The sequence below is a fragment of the Siphateles boraxobius genome, unplaced genomic scaffold (assembly GCF_051911475.1).
Source record: "Siphateles boraxobius isolate OS27281-9 unplaced genomic scaffold, OSU_SipBor_1 7, whole genome shotgun sequence".
In the NCBI taxonomy this organism is placed as follows: domain Eukaryota; kingdom Metazoa; phylum Chordata; class Actinopteri; order Cypriniformes; family Leuciscidae; genus Siphateles; species Siphateles boraxobius.
The window spans coordinates 9,619,428-9,641,620 of NW_027509197.1; the positions used below are offsets into that span (position 1 = coordinate 9,619,428).

Sequence of the window (22,193 nt, forward strand, 5' to 3'; positions counted from 1 at the left end):
CTATAAACACAGTGTTTATGTCTCAGCACACCGAAGCTCTGCAGCCACCGCTATGCCGCGGCCAGAGCCCGGTTTTCATTCTACCCCTAGCTATTCACGCAGATGCGTGGGCAAAGCTTCCCGGGGTATCAGAATGGGTGTTGAACACTATAAAAAGAGGCTATTCGCTACAGTTCGCTCGACGTCCCTGCCGTTACACAGCGCGAGTCGAAACCACGGTAAACATGAAGTATCTCATCTACTTCGAGCCGAAATAGTGAAACTGCTGAGCAAAGGGGTCATAGAACCTTTATCTCAGGCTCAGAGCGAATGGGGGCTATACAGCAGATATTTTCTGGTACCGAAAAAAGACGGGGGTCTCAGACCCATTCTAGATCTGCGACAGCTGAACAGAGTGCTTATGAAGCGCCAGTTCAGAATGCTGACAACCAGGAAAATCCTCGCGCAAGTGCGCCAGGGAAACTGGTTTATGTCAATAGATCTGAAATACGCCTATTTCCAAATACAAATAGCGTCACGTCACAGGTGATTCTTGAGATTCGCCTTCGAGGGCCAGGCATTTCAATACACAGTCCTACCGTTCGGCCTATCCCTAGCACCCCATACATTTACGAAGTGCATGGACGCGGCCCTCGCACCCCTGAGACTTCAGGGCATGCGAGTTTTGCGGCTCTGGAACCTTGGAAAATAGCCGACTGGTATCAGTCAGGCGTGAGTCTGGGGACTCCCTCGAGTGTGACGGTGGTGTCCAAAGGACACCTCCACCTCGGGATGGGGAGCGCTGCTCGAGGGCAGACCGTTCTACGGCCAGTGGTCAGAACGGGAAAAGCTCCTACGCATAAACTGTCTAGAAATGCTGGCAGTCGACAACGCGCTACGGCGCTTTTGTCCCCAGATAAAAGGCCGCCACGTCTTAGTCCGGTTGGACAACATGTCAGTGGTGGCATACATAAATCACCAGGGTGGCGTCAGGTCCCGAAACCTTTACAGGCTGACCGAACGCCTCCTGGTCTGGGCTCAGCGCAACCTGCTTTCACTGACAGCAGCGCATGTTCCTGGTCGCCTGAATCTGGGACCAGACCGTCTGTCCAGAAACAATGTCCCAGCAGGGGAATGGTCGCTGCACCTGCAGACGATCCAACTGCTGTGGGAGACATTCGGCAGAGCGCAGGTGGACCTGTTCGCTTCCCAAGAAAGCGGACGCTGTCCGAACTTTTTCTCCAAGAGCAGGGATGCGCTGGCATTTTGATCAAGTTTCATGGCCCCCAGAATATTTAGTTGCACTCAAAAAAATGGTTTTGTTGCACTAGAATAGAATAACACATATATATTTATTTTACAACCGAAACACTATTGTATTGCGTTTCATTAACTTAACCTGTATAATTTTCCACTATACTTAATCATCATTCGTTAAAATAATGTAAATGGTTTAATTTCGCGATAAAAAACCCCGGCTGTGACGAAGAAGGTGGTAAGGTGGTGTCAGAGCTAGAAGTATCAGCCAGGTTAGAAAACATAAAGTTAATCTAAAGTGAAAGTCTTTAATTTCTGTTAGTATTTCGGAAAGTCTGTTCTGGGCTTTAAGATATTGCACCGAAACATTTTTATTTTGGATGCTTTTTCAAATTGCTACATTAAAATTAGCTTAAGTAACACAATTGCTATAGAAGAGTGGAGAATTTGGTTAGTCTGTGGACTGATTCAAATAAGTTAAACTCCTATGGCTGAAGGAGCATATAAATCCTAGCATTTAAGATGTTAATAAGTGCTAATATTAGCTAATAGCTAGATATAGTCTAGAAATTCAATTGAGTGACCTAAAATGACTGATGTACACTATCAAATCATGTAAATCCAACACACTTTTTATTCAGTTCAGTTTTAAATAAACTTAAGCATGTTAACTAAACGTAACCGATTTAAGTTACAGGGAAGCAGTTCCATTGATTTGGTTGGATATTACTATTTCACATAAATTCTTTCTGATTCAGTTATGTTGTCACAACACAAGGAGCTTACATAGATTCAAAAAATTCCAATCATGTTAATAAAAAAAAAATTGCTTGTGTGAAACCACTGTCCTTAATTTAATTAAGTTAGTTTAAAGAATTTATTTTTTGAGTGTGTATGCATATCTGAACATGCCATATATCAAAAGAAAGAACAAACCCTCTGCTTAAAAAAAAAAAAAGGTCTGCAATTGCAATTCTGCGATAATCGATTTGTTGCTAGACAATTCTATAATGATACATCACGACTATGAAAACCTTGTGAATAGGTTAAGTGCTGGTTTTCTCTCTTTATTCAAGTCCAAACTGTTAGAAAACAGCACAAAAAGTTTTTCAGTCTGTGAACCAGGGTTTCTGTTGACCGGTAAATACCGGACATTTGATCGGTAAAAAAATGAAATGTCCGACAAAATTAAATCACTCCGGTCAAATTGTCCGATTAAAATTGCCTAATAATCCCGCCCCCTAACACAATCTGAATTTGTGAATAAGCCTAAAATGTATAAAGCAAAAATAAACCGATATTTGGCTATGTTATAAATATAAATATATATTTTCCGTCTATTTGAAAGTTATGCTAATAATAACATGTTGCATTCTATACGGTCTGATTATGTATTTTTTTAAGTTACATAGACCTCCAGTTTTCCTCAACTTGATTAATTAAGAGGCGATATTTGACCGGCATATCATCAAAATGTCCGTAAAATGAAACCACTGCCGGTCACTTTGACCGGCACCATTTTTTTCTAGCGGAAACTCTGCTGTGAAGTGAATTCAGCATTTTAGCAACTTTTTAGCAACTTTTTTTGGGTTAAAAATGATCCCAAATTTTTTTTAGTACATAACCAGCCAGTAAGTACATAACCAGCCAGTGTTCAAAACTATCTGCTTGCCTTAGCTTGATTCTAAACGTTAAGCTTGTAATAATGTTTTTAATTCCAGTGGTACTGGTGGATTTCCGCAGTAAATTCGAGCATGTTTTTTTTGTCATTACGTCACATCTTTACAAAGAAAGAAGGTGTCTCGGATAGTATCGGCTATTTTTTTGTTGGAAGTGGAGATTTAAAGCCTTTTCTCACAGCACTTGATATAATTAAACTTATCAATTTGATGGTGACAACTGGAGATTCAACAGTTGTAAAATGCAAAAGACTTCCGAGAGACTGCAACCGGGCCTATGCAAAAACAAGTATAACTATCGGAAGTGCATTAAATGTAGTCAATCAATGCTGATGTTGTTAACGTTAACAATTTGAGAACAAAGTATAATTTGCCGTGGTATCATAAGCGATAAGCGATCGTTAGATTTAATCTGCGCGACCTTTGACCTTAGTTGGTCAAAACAAAAGTGGATGTTAGTTGTTCAGATGAAATTTTCTGGTGAAAATTCTTTTGTTGGTCATACTTCCAAAAAGTATAATCTGTGATTCCAAATGACAGTATCCACACCGGCGCGGAGCATGACAGCTGCACATTCTCCTCAAAGCATTGGGTTCAACAGCGCTGTGCCGTGCCGAGGCACAATCCACATAAAATTGATAATTCCATGAATAACTGCAATTGCAGCTTTTGAACAGAGATGGCGACAAAAAGGAAAAACTACCTACTGCTGCCTTAATTAAATTATAGCTACAGTACATATTATGCTTATTTTTAAAAAAATGCTTATACTTTCTCTGTGTGTAAACTGACACATTTAACTGCTTATCGACTTGTTTTAAATAAACCTGGTACATTTCAAATTTACCAACCTTTTTTATTTAAATCTGGGAACATCTCAGTGTTTACCAGCTTCCTTAAAATAAACCTGGGAATAATGTTGTTAAAGGTACCCACTTGTGTATGTGACTAAAAACATGTTGTAAATAGACGTCTTTCTTTTACGCTCTTAACCGAGCGCTTATACAGAAACACACGGGAGCGTTTGAAACCAGGCGTCTATCAGCGGACCCCTAATATATCCACTGATAGACTGATTCGCTGATAGACGCCTGCTTTCAAACGCTCCCGTGTGTATCTATTTAGGTGCTCAGTGAACAGCTGCAAATATGTATATTTACAACATGTTTGTCCCATCAATGGTATAAAAGGTGAAGTGCATCCAGACTTTGAACTTAAATGTCACTGGGGCATCTATTATTTTACTCACAATGCTGTCCACTATCCTTTTAAAAAACTTTTTCTTAGGCTAGTTAACTTGTTTACGTTTCCCTCATTCATGTGTTGAGCGCTACCTCGAGGAGCCATGAAGTAGCAACACTGGGAGCAGGGAAATCTATTTAGAGCGACTTATTTTATTAATTAAAATATCAATATTTGACCCAGCATATCGATTCTCGTATCGGATGGAGAAGGACAAAGATATATCGCCCTATCTATTCTTTGTCCCACCCCTAGTGGTGAGTGAGAACAGGGTCCAGAGTGCGCATGTGACAGCAACAGGTATTTGGTATCATATTAATTGAAGTTTCCTGCGGGGAAAAAACAATCCTTCGAGTTGGGGAACATTGTCAGAGCAGAAAAAAGCATGCTTTCTTCCAGGATAACCTTGTATGTGGCTTGAGTCACGCGTCCTTCACAAAGACAGATCTGCCTGATTCATGATTTTCTTTGATAAATCCAGCTTCAGCTTTGGCCAAACACCTTGTCCTCTAATGCTTAAACAGAGACTTGGAGAGGCATACAACCCACTTGTCTCTTGTACCCACTGTACAGTATAATTTTGTTGAGAATTAGTGGTGATCTGGTGTTTTTTCAGTAAGGCTAGATTCTGGTAGATATGTATTTGTGAAGGATGCATAACTCAAGCAACATACAAGATTATCCAGAAAGACAAATTGCATCATTTTGCTCTGACAATGTTCCCCAACTCGAAAGATTGTTTTTTTGTGCAGGACAATGTTCCAATCCACAGCCAGGCTAAGGTATGGATGGAGGACCACCAGATCAAGACCCTGTCATTGCCATCAATCTCCCGACCTGAACACCACTGAAAACCTCTAGAATGTAAGCAAGAGGGTCACCAGCCATTTAAAAAAAGCCAAGCTGCTTGAATTTTTTTCACTAGGAGTAGCACTGATAGGACTGATAGGAGCATTCCAAGACGCATATACAGCTGCGATTGGAAATCACGGTTATTCCACCAAATATTGATTTCTGAATTCTTAAAGTATTAATTCCAAGTAAAAAAAAAATAGTTGTTTTTATTTAAAAAAATAATATAAATTGTTTTCTTTGCATTATTCGAGGTCTGAAATCATAGCATATTTTTTCGTTATTTTGACCAGTTGTCATTTTCTGCAAATACATGCTCTATATATGCATCAAAATGATCAGCACGAAGCCTGTGAGTTATACCACAATGACAGTCTGTTTTAAAAAGAAAAGTTATCATTTTGAGAGCAAAATCAATAGAGCAGCCTTTTAAAACCTTTAGAGTCTGATCTGAGCAATTTTTTTTTATGTGTGTGTGTGAAAAATAATCAAAAGGAGTGGAGCAAGAGGCATTGCTGAAAAGTGTTCATTGATCTTCATTCAAAATAGTCCAAGTGCGTTTGACTGATCTGATCTCTGAATCGGGATGCTCCTTCCCTGCTGAGGAGTTAATACTTCAGCTTGAGAGACAATCTTAAAGTACACATCACTTCCCCAGGCTCCCCAAACGACAGGCTTTGGAGGTGAAGTCTCTCTGAGGGTGAGCTGATCAAGGATTTGGTCAAATTACACCAATAATTCTCAACGGACCAGCTTACATTTGAATGATCTAAATTGTGAAACACAACACAATTGTGTGGAGGCCTTATAAAAGTTTAAGTGTGACAAAATTTCCTCAGAGATTTGGCAGATGATTCTTTATTCATCAGTTTTTCAAGTAAATCAATTACACTGAAAATAAAAGCTAAGCCAGTAGTAGTGATACCAGTGAATGATTCTATCTATCTATGACATTTTTATCACTTAAATACTATTAATCTTATTAATACATCATTCTACAGACAGACAGATAGATATACAAACAGATAAATGATAGATATATAGACAGACAGATATATGATAGACAGACAGATAGATAGATATAAAGACAGAGAGACAGAATGTGAGCTTGAAATATGGCATAATATAAATAAAAAACTAAAAAAACTAAAACTGCTCATAACCACAAATATACAAAAATAGAGGAACAAGGGAACATCAAGCTCATTTTCTATACAAAACACATTCTAAAATGTTTATATTTAGATATAAATGTATTTGCAGAATAAATAAATCATTTTAAATAAGTTGTTGTGGTTTCTGATCAAATACATGATGCTTTAAGTTCCATTTTTAGTCGTTCTGGTAAATGGGCACATGACAAACTAAAACAAAACACTGCATAATGTACACATGATGCTTCCATAATTGAACCTTGATTTAAATGTCTTTGAAACAAGCGCCCTCTAACGGCAGGACATAACATTGCCAATATCCAAGACCATTCTCAATGAAGCTCATAAACATGATTGTGTGTCATGTATGAAGCTAAGCAAAGCAATCAACTCCACGTCTAACAGCTTGCAATTTATTAAGAGACATTGTATTTAGATGCAGCATTCCAGCATCACAAGGCATGCGACACTGTGATGATTGTTACCTTATCAGATGTGGCTGAAAAAATCATAGACTGAAACCATATATAACTTCCATCAACGAACAGAAAAATGCTGCCTGTGTAGAAGTTGTGTGAAGCACACAATACAAAGCAAGTACTTTCCAAAGCTCTTATCTTCTACAGTGAGATACAGTCTCCATCTGCTGGTACAATCTTGGAGGCTACATGTGCAGTTACAACTGTAATATATGAAAGTATACTATTATGTTATAACAGGAAAAGTGTTTTGTTAAAATTATATTTTAAATAACCAAAGCAATACTGAGGTTCTATTATACCGATGTACTGAATCAAACAAATTATATTACAGGTGTGTGTGTGTGTGTGTGTGTGTGTGTGTGTGTGTGTGTGTGTGTGTGTGTGTGTGTGTGTGTGTGTGTGTGTGTGTGTGTGTGTGTGTGTGTGTGTGTGTGTGTCCATTAACAAAGATGAGCAAGGCCATTAAAATCGACAAGAAATGGTGTTCACAACACTTTGTAGAGTCAAATAGTATATTTACTGAGTAAAAACGTCTGAGCTGGACTTGATTTTATCCATCTGGAACCGATTGGATTGTGAAAAATGGTTGTTAAGTACCAGAATGAGTCAGGTGGTTGGAGGAGAGTAGTTGAAAACAAAGAATGTTTGGCACATGGAGAGACATCATAGAAGATTATGAAGACTGATGGATCATGAATTTTGACACGAAAAAACTTCAATACAGCCAATTTTGCGCACGTCTGATAAAGCTGACCTTTATCCTAGATACAAAGTAGCTTTATGAAGAAAGTTTCAAGAATACTCCACAGCATAAAGCAGCTCTTGTATTCATGAAGTCCAGTAAATGTCAATAGCAATTCCACCAATGGATAATATCCCGTCTAATTCAGTGTCTGATCCAAAGTCCTTTCCCATAGTCAGGCCAGTTTTATTGCTCCGAAGAAGGTGGAATCCCCATCCAGAGAGATATTTGCATTGGTACGAGGTATCAAAAGTTCCAGTCTGTCCCCAGAATCCAGTTTCACTACACCTGTACATTACATGCTCCATTACATTCATTTGTAATAGTAGATACATTATATATTTATCTATATATGCATTGCATTTCTATGAGATCTTTTATTATCAACCCAATACTATTATTCTCAGTAGTTCACAAAGTTCAAAATACACAATTAGGAGAAAAAAAATATTATCTCAAACAAATATGCTGACATACACAGGAACATATTCATCACAGCCATTTATAGGCCGGTAGGCTATTTATAGGCTATTACTGTTTGAAGATAAATGTGGTCTAGTTTCTGGGTGATTCTCGAAAACTCTGTAAAAAACATGTCTGGGCTATATTTGAACCGAAGACCACAAGAAATGAACAACATTTTTATTTTGCATTGAGAAAGTTAAGCTTATTTGTGGACCATTAAGATTCCTAAATTCTTGTTACTGTAATGCAAAAAAGAAAAACCCACACCAAACAAATTCTCATTACTGGAATGACTAAAATAAAAATATATATGTTTAGATTACTTAAATTTCAGAGTATTTTTAGCATTTACTTGTCAATAAATGTGTTGTCATCATTACAGCTACACATACGTGTATAATTTATATGTATATAATGTATAATGTGTATGTATATATATATATATATATATATATATATTGTAAAATATATATATATATATATATATTTAGAAAACCTCGGAAGTAAAATGTACAGATACATTATAGTAATTGTGACGAAATGTGCTTAATTGTATAATAATGGATAAAGGATAATTCCACAATGCAAAACAAATTGATTGCCCCAAACAAAACAAAAAAAGACCTGGATATGTTTTTGTGAGCTTCACCCAACTTTGAACTTTGTAACACTTTTATGATAAAATTGCAGGACTTTCCACACTCACCTCCAGTGTAGCAGGTGTTAAAGTGATTGACTCGATTCATGCTCTGAATACAGCGAAACAAAACGACGTGCTGACTCTCGTCCCCTACAACATTTTTCTTTATACGAATCACGATGTGGCCCATAGCGAACGTCGAGTCTGTATAGTAGACCTGGGAAAAGGAAATCTTGAAATAATGAGGAGAAAACCCTGAGCATGGTGTAGGGATGTCTCAAAGTTCAGTTATGAGGCAAAAAAATAACAACTCAAGAATGTGCCATAAGTTGAGAATGTATACCTGACTATAGATAAAGAAGAATCCCTCCTCTTTGACTAAAATGGTGTCCTGATCTTCCTCCAGAGCAGAGCCGCGCTTTAGACCGACGTGCCATGGGATGGCTGTGCTTAATTCCAAAGCAAACTCTGACAACAAAAAAAATAAAAATAATAATTAACATGAAGAAAATAAATTATCGCAAATGCTTATGTTTCATATGAACTGCAATATACTATAATATAACATGAATAGTGATACACATTAACATAAATATGAAGTAAATAAATTGTGATAATTAACTAACAAATCTGAAAAAATAGAACCACACTAGAATAAAAAAAAACTACAATTCAACAAAAAAAAGCACAATACTAGCCTCTTACCTGTGACATGCTTAAGCTTAAATGATTGCAATCATGATTTTTTTGAAAAGACACTTTTTTGGTCAAGTAAAAGCAACTAGCAATAGGCTTTAACTAATATATATATATATATATATATAAATATATATATATATATATTTTTTTTTTTACAGAAGCTTAAATATATATTAAGGAAAATACTTGCAATTTAAAACAAGCAAAAAAACGGCCCACTGTGTTAGTGTTCTAGTTAGAGGTTCAACAAAAGTTATTTCAGAATAAAACACAAACATCAAAATCTGCCAGAAGAGTTGTAGGTGCATTAAGCGATGTCTGGTGACGTCACTTCTTGTTGACGTTCGAAGTATTGTAAAACAAAATGGAGGTTAGCTAGACCCTCCCTCCTCCTCATCCGCGCACTAAGCCCCCAAACCCCACCCCTAAATCCTTCTTGTCAGTTATTGGCTGCAACAGTTTGTTATGTTTCGTGGTGCGGGTTAGTCCAGTTTGTTTTTGTTGCCGTTTGTGGAGCCTGTGATGTCTGTGGAGACCGCGGTTTTTTACAGTGTGTTAAGGGGACAGGCAGCTAGCGGATAGTGAGGAGATGTTTGCTGTATGTGACAAAAAATGTTTTGGCCTAAAAAACGCGTGACATCGCTTAGAGCACCTTTAATGAGTGATTTCACAATTTTCACAATTGTTTTCCTAATCACAGTTTAAGTGGCGAATGCTAATGGAAAAACTGCGCTGTCGTGAATAATGGTGATGTATTATACTCACATAAAGTTGTTAACTATTACGTTTTTTTCTTAATGTCAACTATTGTAAACATTGTAATATAAAGTCCTAAAAGGATGTTAATTGGCATAAACATGCAAAGAGCGTTTCATTTAAAATCAATAAAAAGCAGTCACTCATCTCACAAAGATAATCAATGAAGCTGATACACTTCACAATGACTCTCTTAGTTACAGTACATTATGTCTACACTTCGTTTGTGTCACACCATCAGGACTGTGTTTGCACCATTCCCGCCTTTGTTGTCATAGTGATCACTTTGATTTTGTCATTGTGTTCAGGTGTGTGTCATTATCTCCCCTATTTAAGTTCTGTTCAGTTAGTGTATCTTTGTCGGGGTCTCATCTACGTGTGGATTGTGGATTATTAAAGACTTTTAAACTTCACCTTCTGTGCATTTTTTCTTTCACCTCACAACCCGTGACAGATTGTTATAATGAGAGAATTTACGAGCATGCAGAACCGAACAAAACAAGAGCTGAAATAAAAATGACTGAACAAAAAACTCAAACACCCCTGAATGGCCAATTGTGTCCAAGAAATCAACAAACATGTCTGTGATTGGCTTCATTGCTCAACGCTGCAAAAACACATTGTGGATAGAAACCTGTGATGCTCTCCAGAGCGTTTTCCAAATCAGTTTCGCCAATATGATATTATTACAGCATCAACCCTCGTAAAACTGGGCCTGTCATTTTAAGTTCTAGGTCTGTCGCCTATGCCGCAGGCAAGCCTTGCTTGAAATTTGAAATATCCTTCGATAACAATCTAAACATCTAAACATTAATGACCATCCGGGTATCTTTGGAATACTCATTTCAACGTCATGTGTTGATTAATTTATCACCGTGGAGACACAAAGTTGGAGAAGTTCAAAATACGTCACTGCAGGTCAGTTATAACAAATGCTCTTATTGGACTGGGAATGACATTTTGAGTTCTGAAAGTTACAGTGAGTTCATAGTACAATTAACTCTTGTGGCATAAAATTGGTAAAATGTATCACTTGAATACAATTTAGCCATAAGTCATTTTTAAATAAAAACATTTATAACACTACGATTTTACTAACTCCTTCAGTACCTTTCTGGAAGGTTTTCTTCCTGTTGTCTGCCATCATCTGTAAGAAGGCTTGGGATTCTGTGGCAGGGCAGAGGAGTTTAAAACACACATGAAAAACAGAAATGAATTGTGTCCATGTACCGTGAATTTACATGTAGGCCTATTCTTACTACACATTTTTTAACTGCAAGTATTTTCTGTAGCTGTCAGTAAGAGATGAGAATGATTACGATGGTAATTTTTGCATTCAGTGACTCATAAAGTAACTGGATATGCAAATGTATGATGGTGCACTTTTGCAGAATCTGCATGTTTTTTTTATTTTTTATATATATACATATATAGACATTGAGTGGTTTTAATCTTACACCATCTTTGCTCTGCATCACTACTGTCGGTAAACACAAACAACCCACAGCTATTCTCAGTAAAAAAAAAAAAAGAAAAAAAAAGAAAAAGACAAGTGCATCACAGAATAAAGTGCATGCTTGCCTGCTTTGTTTGAGACATGCCCCATACTCCTTTTTGACATGCCAGTATGGTCTGTTGTGGTATCATCCATCTCAGTCTGCTGCAGATACTGTAAACAGACAACCAAAATATGCTGCTGAATAAAAGTCTGTTATTAGCACAGAACTCATAAAGCTGGTCACTGTGTCAGGTAGATGATGATGGCCACCTGGATATAACTGAAAATTTTTATATATATATATATATATATATATATATATATATATATATATATATATATATATATTAATTTAGGCTGATCACCGGTTAAACCAGCTTTTTTCACAATTAGGATAAGGCATGGGGAGGACTTGGGCTAGTTGTCACACTTTTTACTCAACTAATTATATTTCTCATGTCAGGAATATTTCTAAAAAGTCTCAAACTCATAGTTTCATATAGGGAAATCCCATAATGCCTTGGCAACAAAAATATTGACTCAATTTCCACTTGCCCAGAAAGAAAAAAACAACAACAACTTAATTTAACACACAGCTACGTACTGTACATGGGGTAATTTGTCACAAAGGGAACAATTTTAAGCACAACTGAAACAGCAAAATACTTATGCAGCATCAAATCATTAATTAAAAAAGCACAAAAAAAATAAAATACAATAATTTCTAACCTGCTAAAATGTCAAAATAAAAGCTATAAACTTAAGTGTCCTTGTTACATATGTTACAATGTACTTATCAATAACAGTAAATTGTGCATACTTGCAGTAATGTTGTTAATTAATATTACTCAGTACTTAATTGTATTATTACACTGTAACAAAGACACCTTAAAATAAAGAGTAACCAAATAAGGTTTTATTGTTTTACTTTCTTACACAAAAGCCATTTACAATATGTTGACACTGGATTGGAGTTTAGAGGACATTTGCTCTCCAAAAACAATTTAATTTTGACGGTTTTGAATTAGGAGTTTTAAACAAACATACAAAACCTGCTTAGGGAAAACAACCAATGGACTCTTAACTCCAAACCTTATATAACCCTTGAGATAAATTCCTCATGTGAAAACTAACTGCCATTTATGAAATTCCTTCAAGTTCTATCAAATCATTAATTACAGCACTCTTTAGAATGACATTTGATGTAAATGCATTGTGGTCCAAACCTCAATTCTGCCTTTGATGTCTTCTTGTTCCTGCTGATGGGTTTGTTTCTCTGCCCCCTTCATGGATTCTTCTAGCGTCCCGCTTTGCTCCTCTCTCTTGCGGAACACCTCGGCCCTCAAACCCTCCACCTCGGCCTGCAAGGCCAGCACATGGTACAAGGAGATCACAGACAGGGAGGAAGTGGTGATGGCAGCAACAACCAGCACCAGAAACAGCCAGGGCAGCCTTCTCCTTTCACCCCGACCTGGACCAACATCCTCAGCATGCATGGTGGAAACTAACTTTTAGGTAAATGGGATATTAGAGACTAAATGTCGCCTGAATGGCATACAGATGGATTCTGAATAAGCTTTATTTCTTTAAAGATCTCAACCCACCTCAAAACATGACTACAATCAATAAGGATCCTCGCAGTGAGAGGTTTGTACTTGGAAAGGAGGTCGTCTGGAGGTCTTTGTTATGCTTGTTTAATCCAATTTATCTTCATATGGCATGAACCAATCATCTTCATATTCCTCTGAAGCTATTAGCATACGTTTCTTTCAGAACAGTCCCTGATCAGACCATTTATACTTAACTACCCGTCCTCTTCAAGCTGATATTTGTTGGTATGGAAGAGAGGAAGACCCCTGCGATCTACAGTTGAAGTCCAACTTAGTATAAAAGCAACTGTACTCACCCAAAAAAAAATCCTGTCTGCGACAAATACCCGGCCAACAGTCTGGTTTTTGTATCCCTTTCCTGCCAAGATGTCCACACCCACCGTATTTAACACTGAACTGCAACCCGAAAGTTGCTTTGTCATCACTTACTTTGTTCCAACAAACCGCATCAAGAGTGTGAAGAAAATAACAGATAAATGAAAATGTCAGGCTTACTTTTGCTAACCATTAATTTAATAGCACATAAGAAAGTATATAAATGATTGTGAAAAAGCAAAATGGAAAAACAGTTTTGTTCTTTTAAAGTGCAAACTAGAAAGAGGAAGCAGCGGCTTTAACGTACAAAGAGACTTTTTGCAGCCATGGGTTATCAGAAGGGTTTGATTTCTTTATTGCATGTCACCAGACAGAAAATAGAAAGTGTGATTCAATTGTATGTACATGAACACATGATTCGAATAGAAAATCCATAGCTCAAAACACAAATGTTGAAAGAATAAGAAAACCCTCCTTGCACATTCAGAACTGAATTTTTCCACTCTGTTATTTACTGTAAAAAGCAAATACAAAACATGAGCAGCGCTTTATATTATTTCATATATTCAGTTTATGAACAAGATGAAATGAGATTTCAACACACAAACTAGCCCAAAACAATGGCCAGCCCAGAACATGCCAATGGAGTATTAGTCAAATCTACTAAACTCTAAAGTAGTATTTTCATTACTTTATCATGTCAGCATCTTTGTTTCAAGATTTACACTCAACCACACAGACATTCAATAAGGTATCATGGCACATCACTGTGAGTTCAACTAAATGACACATTGCAAATGATACATGAATTTGAAAATATTTCCTCATAAAGTTGAGAGGCAATTCTTATGAATTAGGCCTATACGATCAATAATGACCATTGCACATATTTATTTTAAAATCAAAAGGTCAATAAACTGATATACAAAAGTATCTTATGTATTGAAACCACCAAAATCCCGGTGTCTTGGGAAAATTTTCTCTTGCATTGGCTGGTTCCACTTCTTACTCTTACAACCGTCCCATCTCTACATAACTAATAACCATAAATAACGCTAGACATAACTGAAGCGATCTAGAGCTCAACTGTGCTACTATACAATCTCTTAAAAAACCCACCTCGAAATGAATCTGCCGAATCCCAAAAGGTGGACTTTGGAAGCCTGACATACCCTCTTGGTTTGAAGATATCGATATTTGCATGCAAACTGACATAACTGACATCACTCTGCCTTGAAATCTGTCATTGTAACATTCACAGGCAGTTTTCACGCATTACAACAGATGTGAGCGTAAAGTGCATCAGCAAATGCACTGACTAAAGCATGCAATAATAATAGACTTGGATGTGCACAGATCCAATACTACATAAAGGCCAAAGTTTACAAAGTCCACCTTTTATTGGGTGCTCGACAGTCAACCACCAACGTGAGCCTACAGAGAGAACAAACCTCAATGTTTTTACCCCCGATTCAATACGCTAAATAGTTAATTGAACAATTGCCATAATTTACTCCACCAAACCCATTGGACTTTCTTCTGTGGAACATGAATTGAGAAATTTCGAAGAGTGTGATGGTCGCTCTAGTCCATGCAATAACAATAGATGAGTTCCAAAGCTTTCAAGATGACTTGCACTCTGTATGCCAAGTCGTCTAGAGCCTGAATTTTGTTCTTCACTGAATCATCAATTGTAGCTGTTCTTGGCACAATTCATGAAAGTTCATGAGACAATCTGTCACAAAACCAGTCTGTGAGTTGTATTCACATTCTAAATGATTCAGTTATAAGTCATATGGACTACTTTCAGGACACCTCACTTTTATTGAGACCTTTTGAAGCTTTAGGCTTCTACCTGTAACTGCAATGAAAAGAGCGACTCATGCACTCTTCAGAAAAAAAAGTCATACAGGTATGGAATGAAGTAAATTATGACAATTTTCTCTTTGTTTGTGAGAATGTTTCAAATTTTTAAGGGAACTGCAAAGATTTATAGGAAATGGATGTGTGACTTCAGCGCAACAGTCACCAATGGACAGGTTTTTCAACATGATCCAAGCAAAGCAGGTCATGGGCAGAGAAATGATGCTAAGCACCTGACTTGATTTAAAAAAAGGGAAACGTGTTATTTACAATTTGTGCAAATGGACTGTGCTTGGAACTCTGTCAAGCAGCTGTTATGTGCGATTTCACTCTTACTTCCAGAATATCACTATAAGCCTGAGAGAGAGTAAACGTACTTTAGGCTTGTTGTGTTGGTATTTTCATACAGTGCTCACAGTGAACTGCAGCCCACATGAAAATCAGTATCGAAATCTTTACTTCTCACACACAGCTCCATATGCAAATCCAAAACATGGGATTAAACCACAATGAGCCGATTTCCTGAGTGGATTTTAAACCTCCCGTAAAAAACGAAGGCAGTGTAATATAATAAAGCTTCAACACATCTCGGCCGGCACAGAAGACTGAATGCATGAAATGCCATAGACAAAGATGAGTGAACTAGGATCAGTTGCCCCTGGTCCATTTAACTATTCACTGGAATTTAAAAGGCAAAACAATTTCAATGAGCACTCTGTTTTGTTCCAAAAGAAAAAGTGTGAATATTTTACATATAAACAAAATAAATTAAGAGAGCTTCTCAGATTGTTTAGTAATTTGTTAGGGTAATTCAGTTTAGTAATCCTAAAATCTAGGACATTATGTGATAGAAGTTTATCATTCATGAGTAAAATAAGGTCACTGGTTAAAATAAATTACATACAGTCATACCTAAAACATGATTTTTAAAGCTTTGTAAATTACTTTAAAAAAACAATGTGTTTGCTTTTTTGCAATTTGTAACAAACTTATGATTTTTACATGTATATTTTAAGTGATAGAACAAACGTGAACATTTCCTCAAGCAATGTTAACCACAGACATTATTTTACTCGTGAATTTAAAAGCAACCCTTGATTAGACGTAAGTATTTCCAAATTGCATGAGCAGGTGGCTGGGCTTATAGTATAATTTTGAAGGATTAGTTCACCCAAAAATTTAAATTCTGTCATGAATTACTCACCCTTATTTCGTTCCAAACCTGCAAGACTTTTGTTAATTTTTAGAACACAAATGAAGATCTTTTAAATTAAATCTGAGTGCTTTCTGTCTCACTATTCACAGCCTATGCAACAACATTTTTAAGCCCTAGAAAGGTAGTAAAGACATCATTAAAGTAATCCATGTGACTCCAGTGGTTTAACCTCAATTTTATGAAGCGACGCAAGTGCTTTGTTCACGCACCCCCATTAAAAAGATTCCATTAAAAAGATCTTCATTCGAGTTCCGAAGATGAAAGAATGGCTTATGGGTTTGGAAAGGCATGAGGGTGAGTAATTAAGTGATTTAACCCTTTAAAAGTGGAAATTGCTTGAAAAAAAAAAGACTAAGAGAGCATTAAATTATTGAGACAAATGCATTTAAACTTATCGCATATAAAAACTGACAAAAGATATTTTAAAGGCTTTAAACAAATGCAGCCTTCACTATTGAATAAATGATATTGTAAATAATGAATGAATTCTTGGTGTTTGCTCAATGGAAAGAAAGAGCTTAGGAAGTTGGGGAGAGGAGAAATAATAATGAAAAAAAAGAGAGAGAAAAAAATTGTACATTCTTTTTGAGCGAGTCCAGATTTATAGAGCAGTAGTGACTGTTCTAGATTATGGTGACGTTGGACGTCCCCTGGGCCGTCTCTTCACTTGCATGGCTTTTAAGTAGCTCCTTCATAAACTGCTCTAGGGCGGCAAAATAACCCTGGCACTGCCAGGTGTCATTGTGCGTACCCTCGGGAAAGATGCCGAGGCGTTTAGTCCGAGACGGGGACAGCTCGTACAGCTGTTTCATCATCACTGGGGGGATGAGTTGGTCTGATAAGCCCGAGATAAAGAGAGATGGCATACGGCAGAGAGCCACATGTCTATAAGACAGAAACTTGTTTTTGTAGCACCAAAGCGGCAAGTAACGCATGGGGAAGAAAGAGAACAGCGTGGCCGCCATATGCGGGATGCTCAGGAAAGTGTTCTCCACCATGATGGCGGCCACTCGATGAGGGTTTCCTGACGCCAGGCGGATGGCCACCGCACCCCCCAACGAGCGGCCGAACAGCACCACCTTGGTCTTGTCGATATCCGGCCGGGTCATGATGTAATCCAAGGTAGCCTCTGCGTCCTGGTACAGTCCCTCTTCGCAAGGTTCTCCTTCGCTCTTTCCATAGCCTCTGTAGTCCAACAGAACCACATTGGCCTTCAGGTTCACCAGCATGAGCAGTGCGTTCGGCACACGATGGCCGATATTTCCCGCATTGCCGTGGAAATATAAAATGGTGGGAGCGGTGGCAGGGCTTTCGCCCGTGTAACGGAGCAGGATGAGATTGAGCCGTACTCCATCTTTGGTGCGGACGTACACATTCTCGTGTGGGATTCCCGTCGGCATGGGAACGTAAAGACGCGAGGATGAGGGCTGGTCGGGGAAGTAGAGCAGCACGTCCTGGAATTTGTACAGAATGGCGGCCACAGAGACCAGGATGAGTCCCAGCAGTATGAAGCCTCCATACAGGTGGAAGGTCAGAATGAGGGCTAGCAAGGAGACGCGGCAGATTCCCCATGACCACGCGCACACAGTCAGCAAACACGTCTCAAGTGCCGCCCATAACCTCCACGGCTTCTCCATGGCGGCAACTTTGATGACGAGAGTCTCCGAAACTCACTGCAGGCGTATTCTGGAGAAACATAGAAGGTTGGGTTGTAAGGTCAGAGATTTTATTATAACATTTGGTGGTGCCTACATTTTTTCCAAGAAGGTACAAAAATTAACATTTTATTTTAAGTTGAGTTACACATGCTACATGTACATTACTATAGTAATAACAGTAAATTGTGTAGATTTACAATCTAACCCAAACCTTAACCCGTAAGTACATTTAGTTAATTTTCCTCAGTACATGTAACTAATTACACTGTCAAGTTAAGTCACCTTTATTTAGAGTGCTTTATACAAACGAACAACATTACCTTAGTTTAACCTATAGCATAGCTACATGATTCTGGATTCTGAACAGACAACTAAACAAAATAACATTTAATTTATTTATTTATGTAATGTACTAAAAGTTCTGACAAAATGTTAATTGCTGCAGTATTTTTAAAATGTTTAATTAATCTGGATTATTAAAAAATTGGGTTTGAATGAATGATTTAATGATATTAAATGATAAATATTTCACTTGTTTCATTACTGGATGAATCAGCATTTTTGCTGAACGAATTTCTTGAATAAACGCTTAATGACATACATTTTAACAGTTACTTGTCGCCACCTGGTGACATAAAATGTAATCGATAAAATAGTTTTTTGAAGCACCGAGTCACTTCAAATGGTGATTTGATACACTTTGATGGATACCGTAGACATCAGTGTTTTTATCGAAACTATAATCTCATATCTTTACTATAACCACAATCTTTTAACAATGATTCATGCAGCTCTAGAGTAACCCAAAACATCTAACTTGATTGTAGTAAGTTTTGCAATAAATTCAACTAGCCTATATTAAATAAATAAAAAATCTAATTCACCTATATTCTCAATGCAAAATTAAAACAATCCTTTTTATACATCTACCCCTTTTCATTACTTCAGACTTACTGAAGTTACTTCGTTACTTCAGACTCTTCGGTGATCCGCTGTCTCCAACTCTGGTGGTTGCCACGTAAAATCGCACGATTAAGGATATTTATTCTGTCATGTATACTGTCATGTATGACTAACTTTCTTCTGTGGAAAAAATAATATTTGGAGAAATTCATTTTCTGTAAATGGTGATCAAAAATGTTATAAAACTCATTCAGAATATTCTTTTGTGTTCCAGAGAATAAAGAAAGTCATCCAGGTTTTTTTCTCTCCATTTATTTTCCTAATATAAATTTCTAAATAGAAAGAGAAAATAAATCAAGTGCTTTTCATCTGTAAAGTACTTAATTCACCGGATTATCCAAAAACAAGCATTAACATGGTTAAGTAATATAAGACATTTATGTTAAGACTCCAGTAACTAACGATATTGTCAAACAACGAATAACTCTATTGTGATATACGCAGTTGCCATGATATAAAATGACTTACTGGTTACTAGACTTTCTAGATTTTGGTTAAGTTACATCTTCCTGCCCTACAATGACGTGCTATGGTATTAACCTCTGATATAATCCTTGCTTGTACCATGGTAGTAGCACCACAGTAGCCTACTTTTTGCAGAAGCAGAAAACTAGAGCAAATACACATTGTAAGTTATCTAAACACACACACAGAGATAAAAAATATAAGGTGTTTTCTGATGACACACCACAGTGGTGTCTGGAGCCCTCAGGGTGTTTAGGGACCAAGTCCAGTCTTGAACAATCCAATCACACATGAATGCAGATGAGGATCAGTACTTATTCATCTATATACTGCACATATCAGAAACATTTTTAGAGCTATTTTTACGAAATCAACATTACTTTCGAAATGCAGTTCAATATAGGAGCTGCTCCACGACCTGACCCCAATATCAAATTATACAGTAAAAACAATGTCAGCATATCCGCACTTTGCTTTTCAGCCATCTGTTGACATCTTGTGAGAGAAACACCCTGAAGTCCAAACCCAGATGACAAGAATCATAAACACGCCGATGACATATTGATGTTGACAGCAGCTTTTCCCTCTGGACTTCATGTTACTGCACAGCTAATACAGCTGCTAGCCATATCTAACACACATCTGCTGCCAGTCTGATACAAAACTACTCACATCTATCGCATTCTTCAGCGGCACATCTTTAGCTGAGCTTACGAGCAGGAGAAACGGTCATCTATACGAACATCCCGTGAAATAACAGCTGATCCACTGTGGCTAGCAGCAAATCTAGCCGGACTGCTGCTGACTGTACACTGGTGTCGCTTCTAGGAAGTTCCGGGAGGAAACAGCGGAACCTTCTGCTGGCGGCCAACGCATAGCCTACTATCAGTGCTGCTAATATTCATAAATTAATACAAATAGGCCTATGCACCCAGTAAAAATTACAATGATTAAATTGTATACATTTATACATTTAAAACACGTGTGATATCTAATGCCCTAAAGTGATATTTACGGGGGGAAATGGCTACCTACATAGCAGAGCCTGACTCTTGTCTGTTTGTTAGTACGTTTTTTTTGTGTTTAACGTTACTTGATAAACAGCTAACGTTATAGAAAAAATACGGCGATATCAGATCGTCGCTGAGCAACAAGAACGATTTGCTAACATAAAGTTATAAAAACCTGTTATTTCTTAATGTTCTCTGAAAGTTTAAATTCAACTGTATAATTTTGTACATAGCCTATTTTGAATGTTCTCTGAACGTTATTAAACAAATAATAAAATAAAAAAAGACATTAGAAATATGTTGGCCAACTAAAATGTTTCAAAAAATGACATGTTGCATGAACGATCGTATAAACAGCGGTTTTGTGCTGACTTTATTGAAGACCAAGGATGCGTCCGAAATCTGATAAATTCTGCCTTTGGAGTACGCATCCCAAGGGCAGAAGGCATCAACGTCCGAATGCATTGTTAGTTACTTCCTGTCTCCTGAGATACCTTCTGATCGATTTTTAAGTATCCTTCACTGCCTTTGATATCCCACAATCCTGTGCTTTCCATTCGGTGTGCATCCTCGGTGTTCTTATTTGTGCATCCTCGTTTCCTCCCTTACAAAAAAATAACTGCAGTACAATAGTACAACTGTAGATTTGCAGTATTAACGAAGTATAGATACAATATAACTGCAGTACATTGAAGTACAACTGCAGTAAAACTGTAGTACAAAAAGTACAACTTCAGAATAGTGAAGTAAAACTGCAGTACAACTGTAGATTTGCAGTAAAATGAAGTAGCCTATAGATACAATAACTGCAGTTCAGTGATACACTTTAAAAAGTGATAGACTTTTAAAAAAAGAACAAAGTCAGCTGGTCTCAGTAATTTCACTTTAATGGCAATGAGATCATTTTTGTTGCCATTAAAAAGTGAAATTACTGAACCTAAATAAAGGAGCTTTGTGAAAAAAAAATCAGATGAACTTTTTGGTTTTTGCATCCGAAGTCTTGGTCAACCATTAATATTACACTGTACTGCAGTTATGCTGTATTGTGCGACACTAACTTTTTTCACCCGCATATAGCCCACGTGACCAGAGCTTCCTTCCCGCGAGCGCACCGCGGTCGTTGTCCTCATAGATATGGTTGTCCTGACCATAGATATCATATAGAGACGTCTATGGTCCTGATATGGTCCTGACAACGAGTCTCGAGAGCAGCTGATGCTCATATGGTCAGTCAGCGTCTTTTCCCGTGGTGTCTGCTCCATAAAATACGGTCTGGTTAATTTCCTTACTGAACATATCGTTCATATACGTTCATATTTATGGACTATCACAATTAAAACACAAATACATGACAGCATTACAACCCGTGGTGACGGTCATTCACAAGTGGGACGGAAGAGAAGCGTTTTTTGGAAGAAAAGAAGTTCATTAGGCAAGATGGAGTGTTGGCCTTGTCAAAACAAGTAATATAACCTGCCTGTGACATATGCAGTGCCCAAATTATTATTTTGGACAAATGAAACCCTCCTTTCAATTAAATTAAATGTAATAATGTGGGAACTGCATATGCCACAGGCAGGTTGTATTGTTTGTTTTGTTCAGGCATTATTTTATTACATTAACAGTTTAGCATAAGTGGGACCCTTTG

At 37.3% G+C, this 22,193-nt stretch overlaps 2 protein-coding genes across 7 annotated transcripts; both read right to left on the reverse strand.

Annotated features, from left to right (window-relative positions):
- Positions 1-5,851: 5,851 nt before the first annotated feature.
- On the reverse strand, positions 5,852-13,423 carry tnfsf13b (TNF superfamily member 13b). 2 transcript variants are annotated; one of them, XM_077216710.1, is made up of 7 exons: positions 13,050-13,423; positions 12,672-12,953; positions 11,529-11,616; positions 11,058-11,114; positions 8,836-8,960; positions 8,559-8,709; positions 5,852-7,675 (listed from the first exon to the last, which is right to left on the reverse strand). In XM_077216710.1, the coding sequence occupies exons 2-7, from the start codon at positions 12,939-12,941 to the stop codon at positions 7,563-7,565; spliced, it is 804 nt and encodes a 267-aa protein (XP_077072825.1). In that variant the 5' UTR covers positions 12,942-12,953; positions 13,050-13,423; the 3' UTR covers positions 5,852-7,562. The 2 variants fall into 2 exon arrangements, with proteins under 2 accessions (XP_077072825.1, XP_077072824.1); XM_077216709.1 differs by having other exon boundaries at positions 8,559-8,724; positions 13,050-13,395.
- A 278-nt stretch (positions 13,424-13,701) lies between these two features.
- On the reverse strand, positions 13,702-21,108 carry abhd13 (abhydrolase domain containing 13). 5 transcript variants are annotated; one of them, XR_013197185.1, is made up of 4 exons: positions 20,208-20,355; positions 19,062-19,190; positions 14,780-18,135; positions 13,702-14,523 (listed from the first exon to the last, which is right to left on the reverse strand). XR_013197185.1 is itself a non-coding variant. In XM_077216707.1 (3 exons), the coding sequence occupies exon 3, from the start codon at positions 18,084-18,086 to the stop codon at positions 17,073-17,075; it is 1,014 nt and encodes a 337-aa protein (XP_077072822.1). In that variant the 5' UTR covers positions 18,087-18,135; positions 19,062-19,190; positions 20,208-20,361; the 3' UTR covers positions 13,702-17,072. The 5 variants fall into 5 exon arrangements, 3 of the variants coding, with proteins under 3 accessions (XP_077072822.1, XP_077072823.1, XP_077072821.1); XR_013197184.1 differs by lacking the exon at positions 19,062-19,190 and having other exon boundaries at positions 20,208-20,371; XM_077216707.1 differs by having other exon boundaries at positions 13,702-18,135; positions 20,208-20,361.
- Between the last annotated feature and the right edge of the window lie 1,085 nt (positions 21,109-22,193).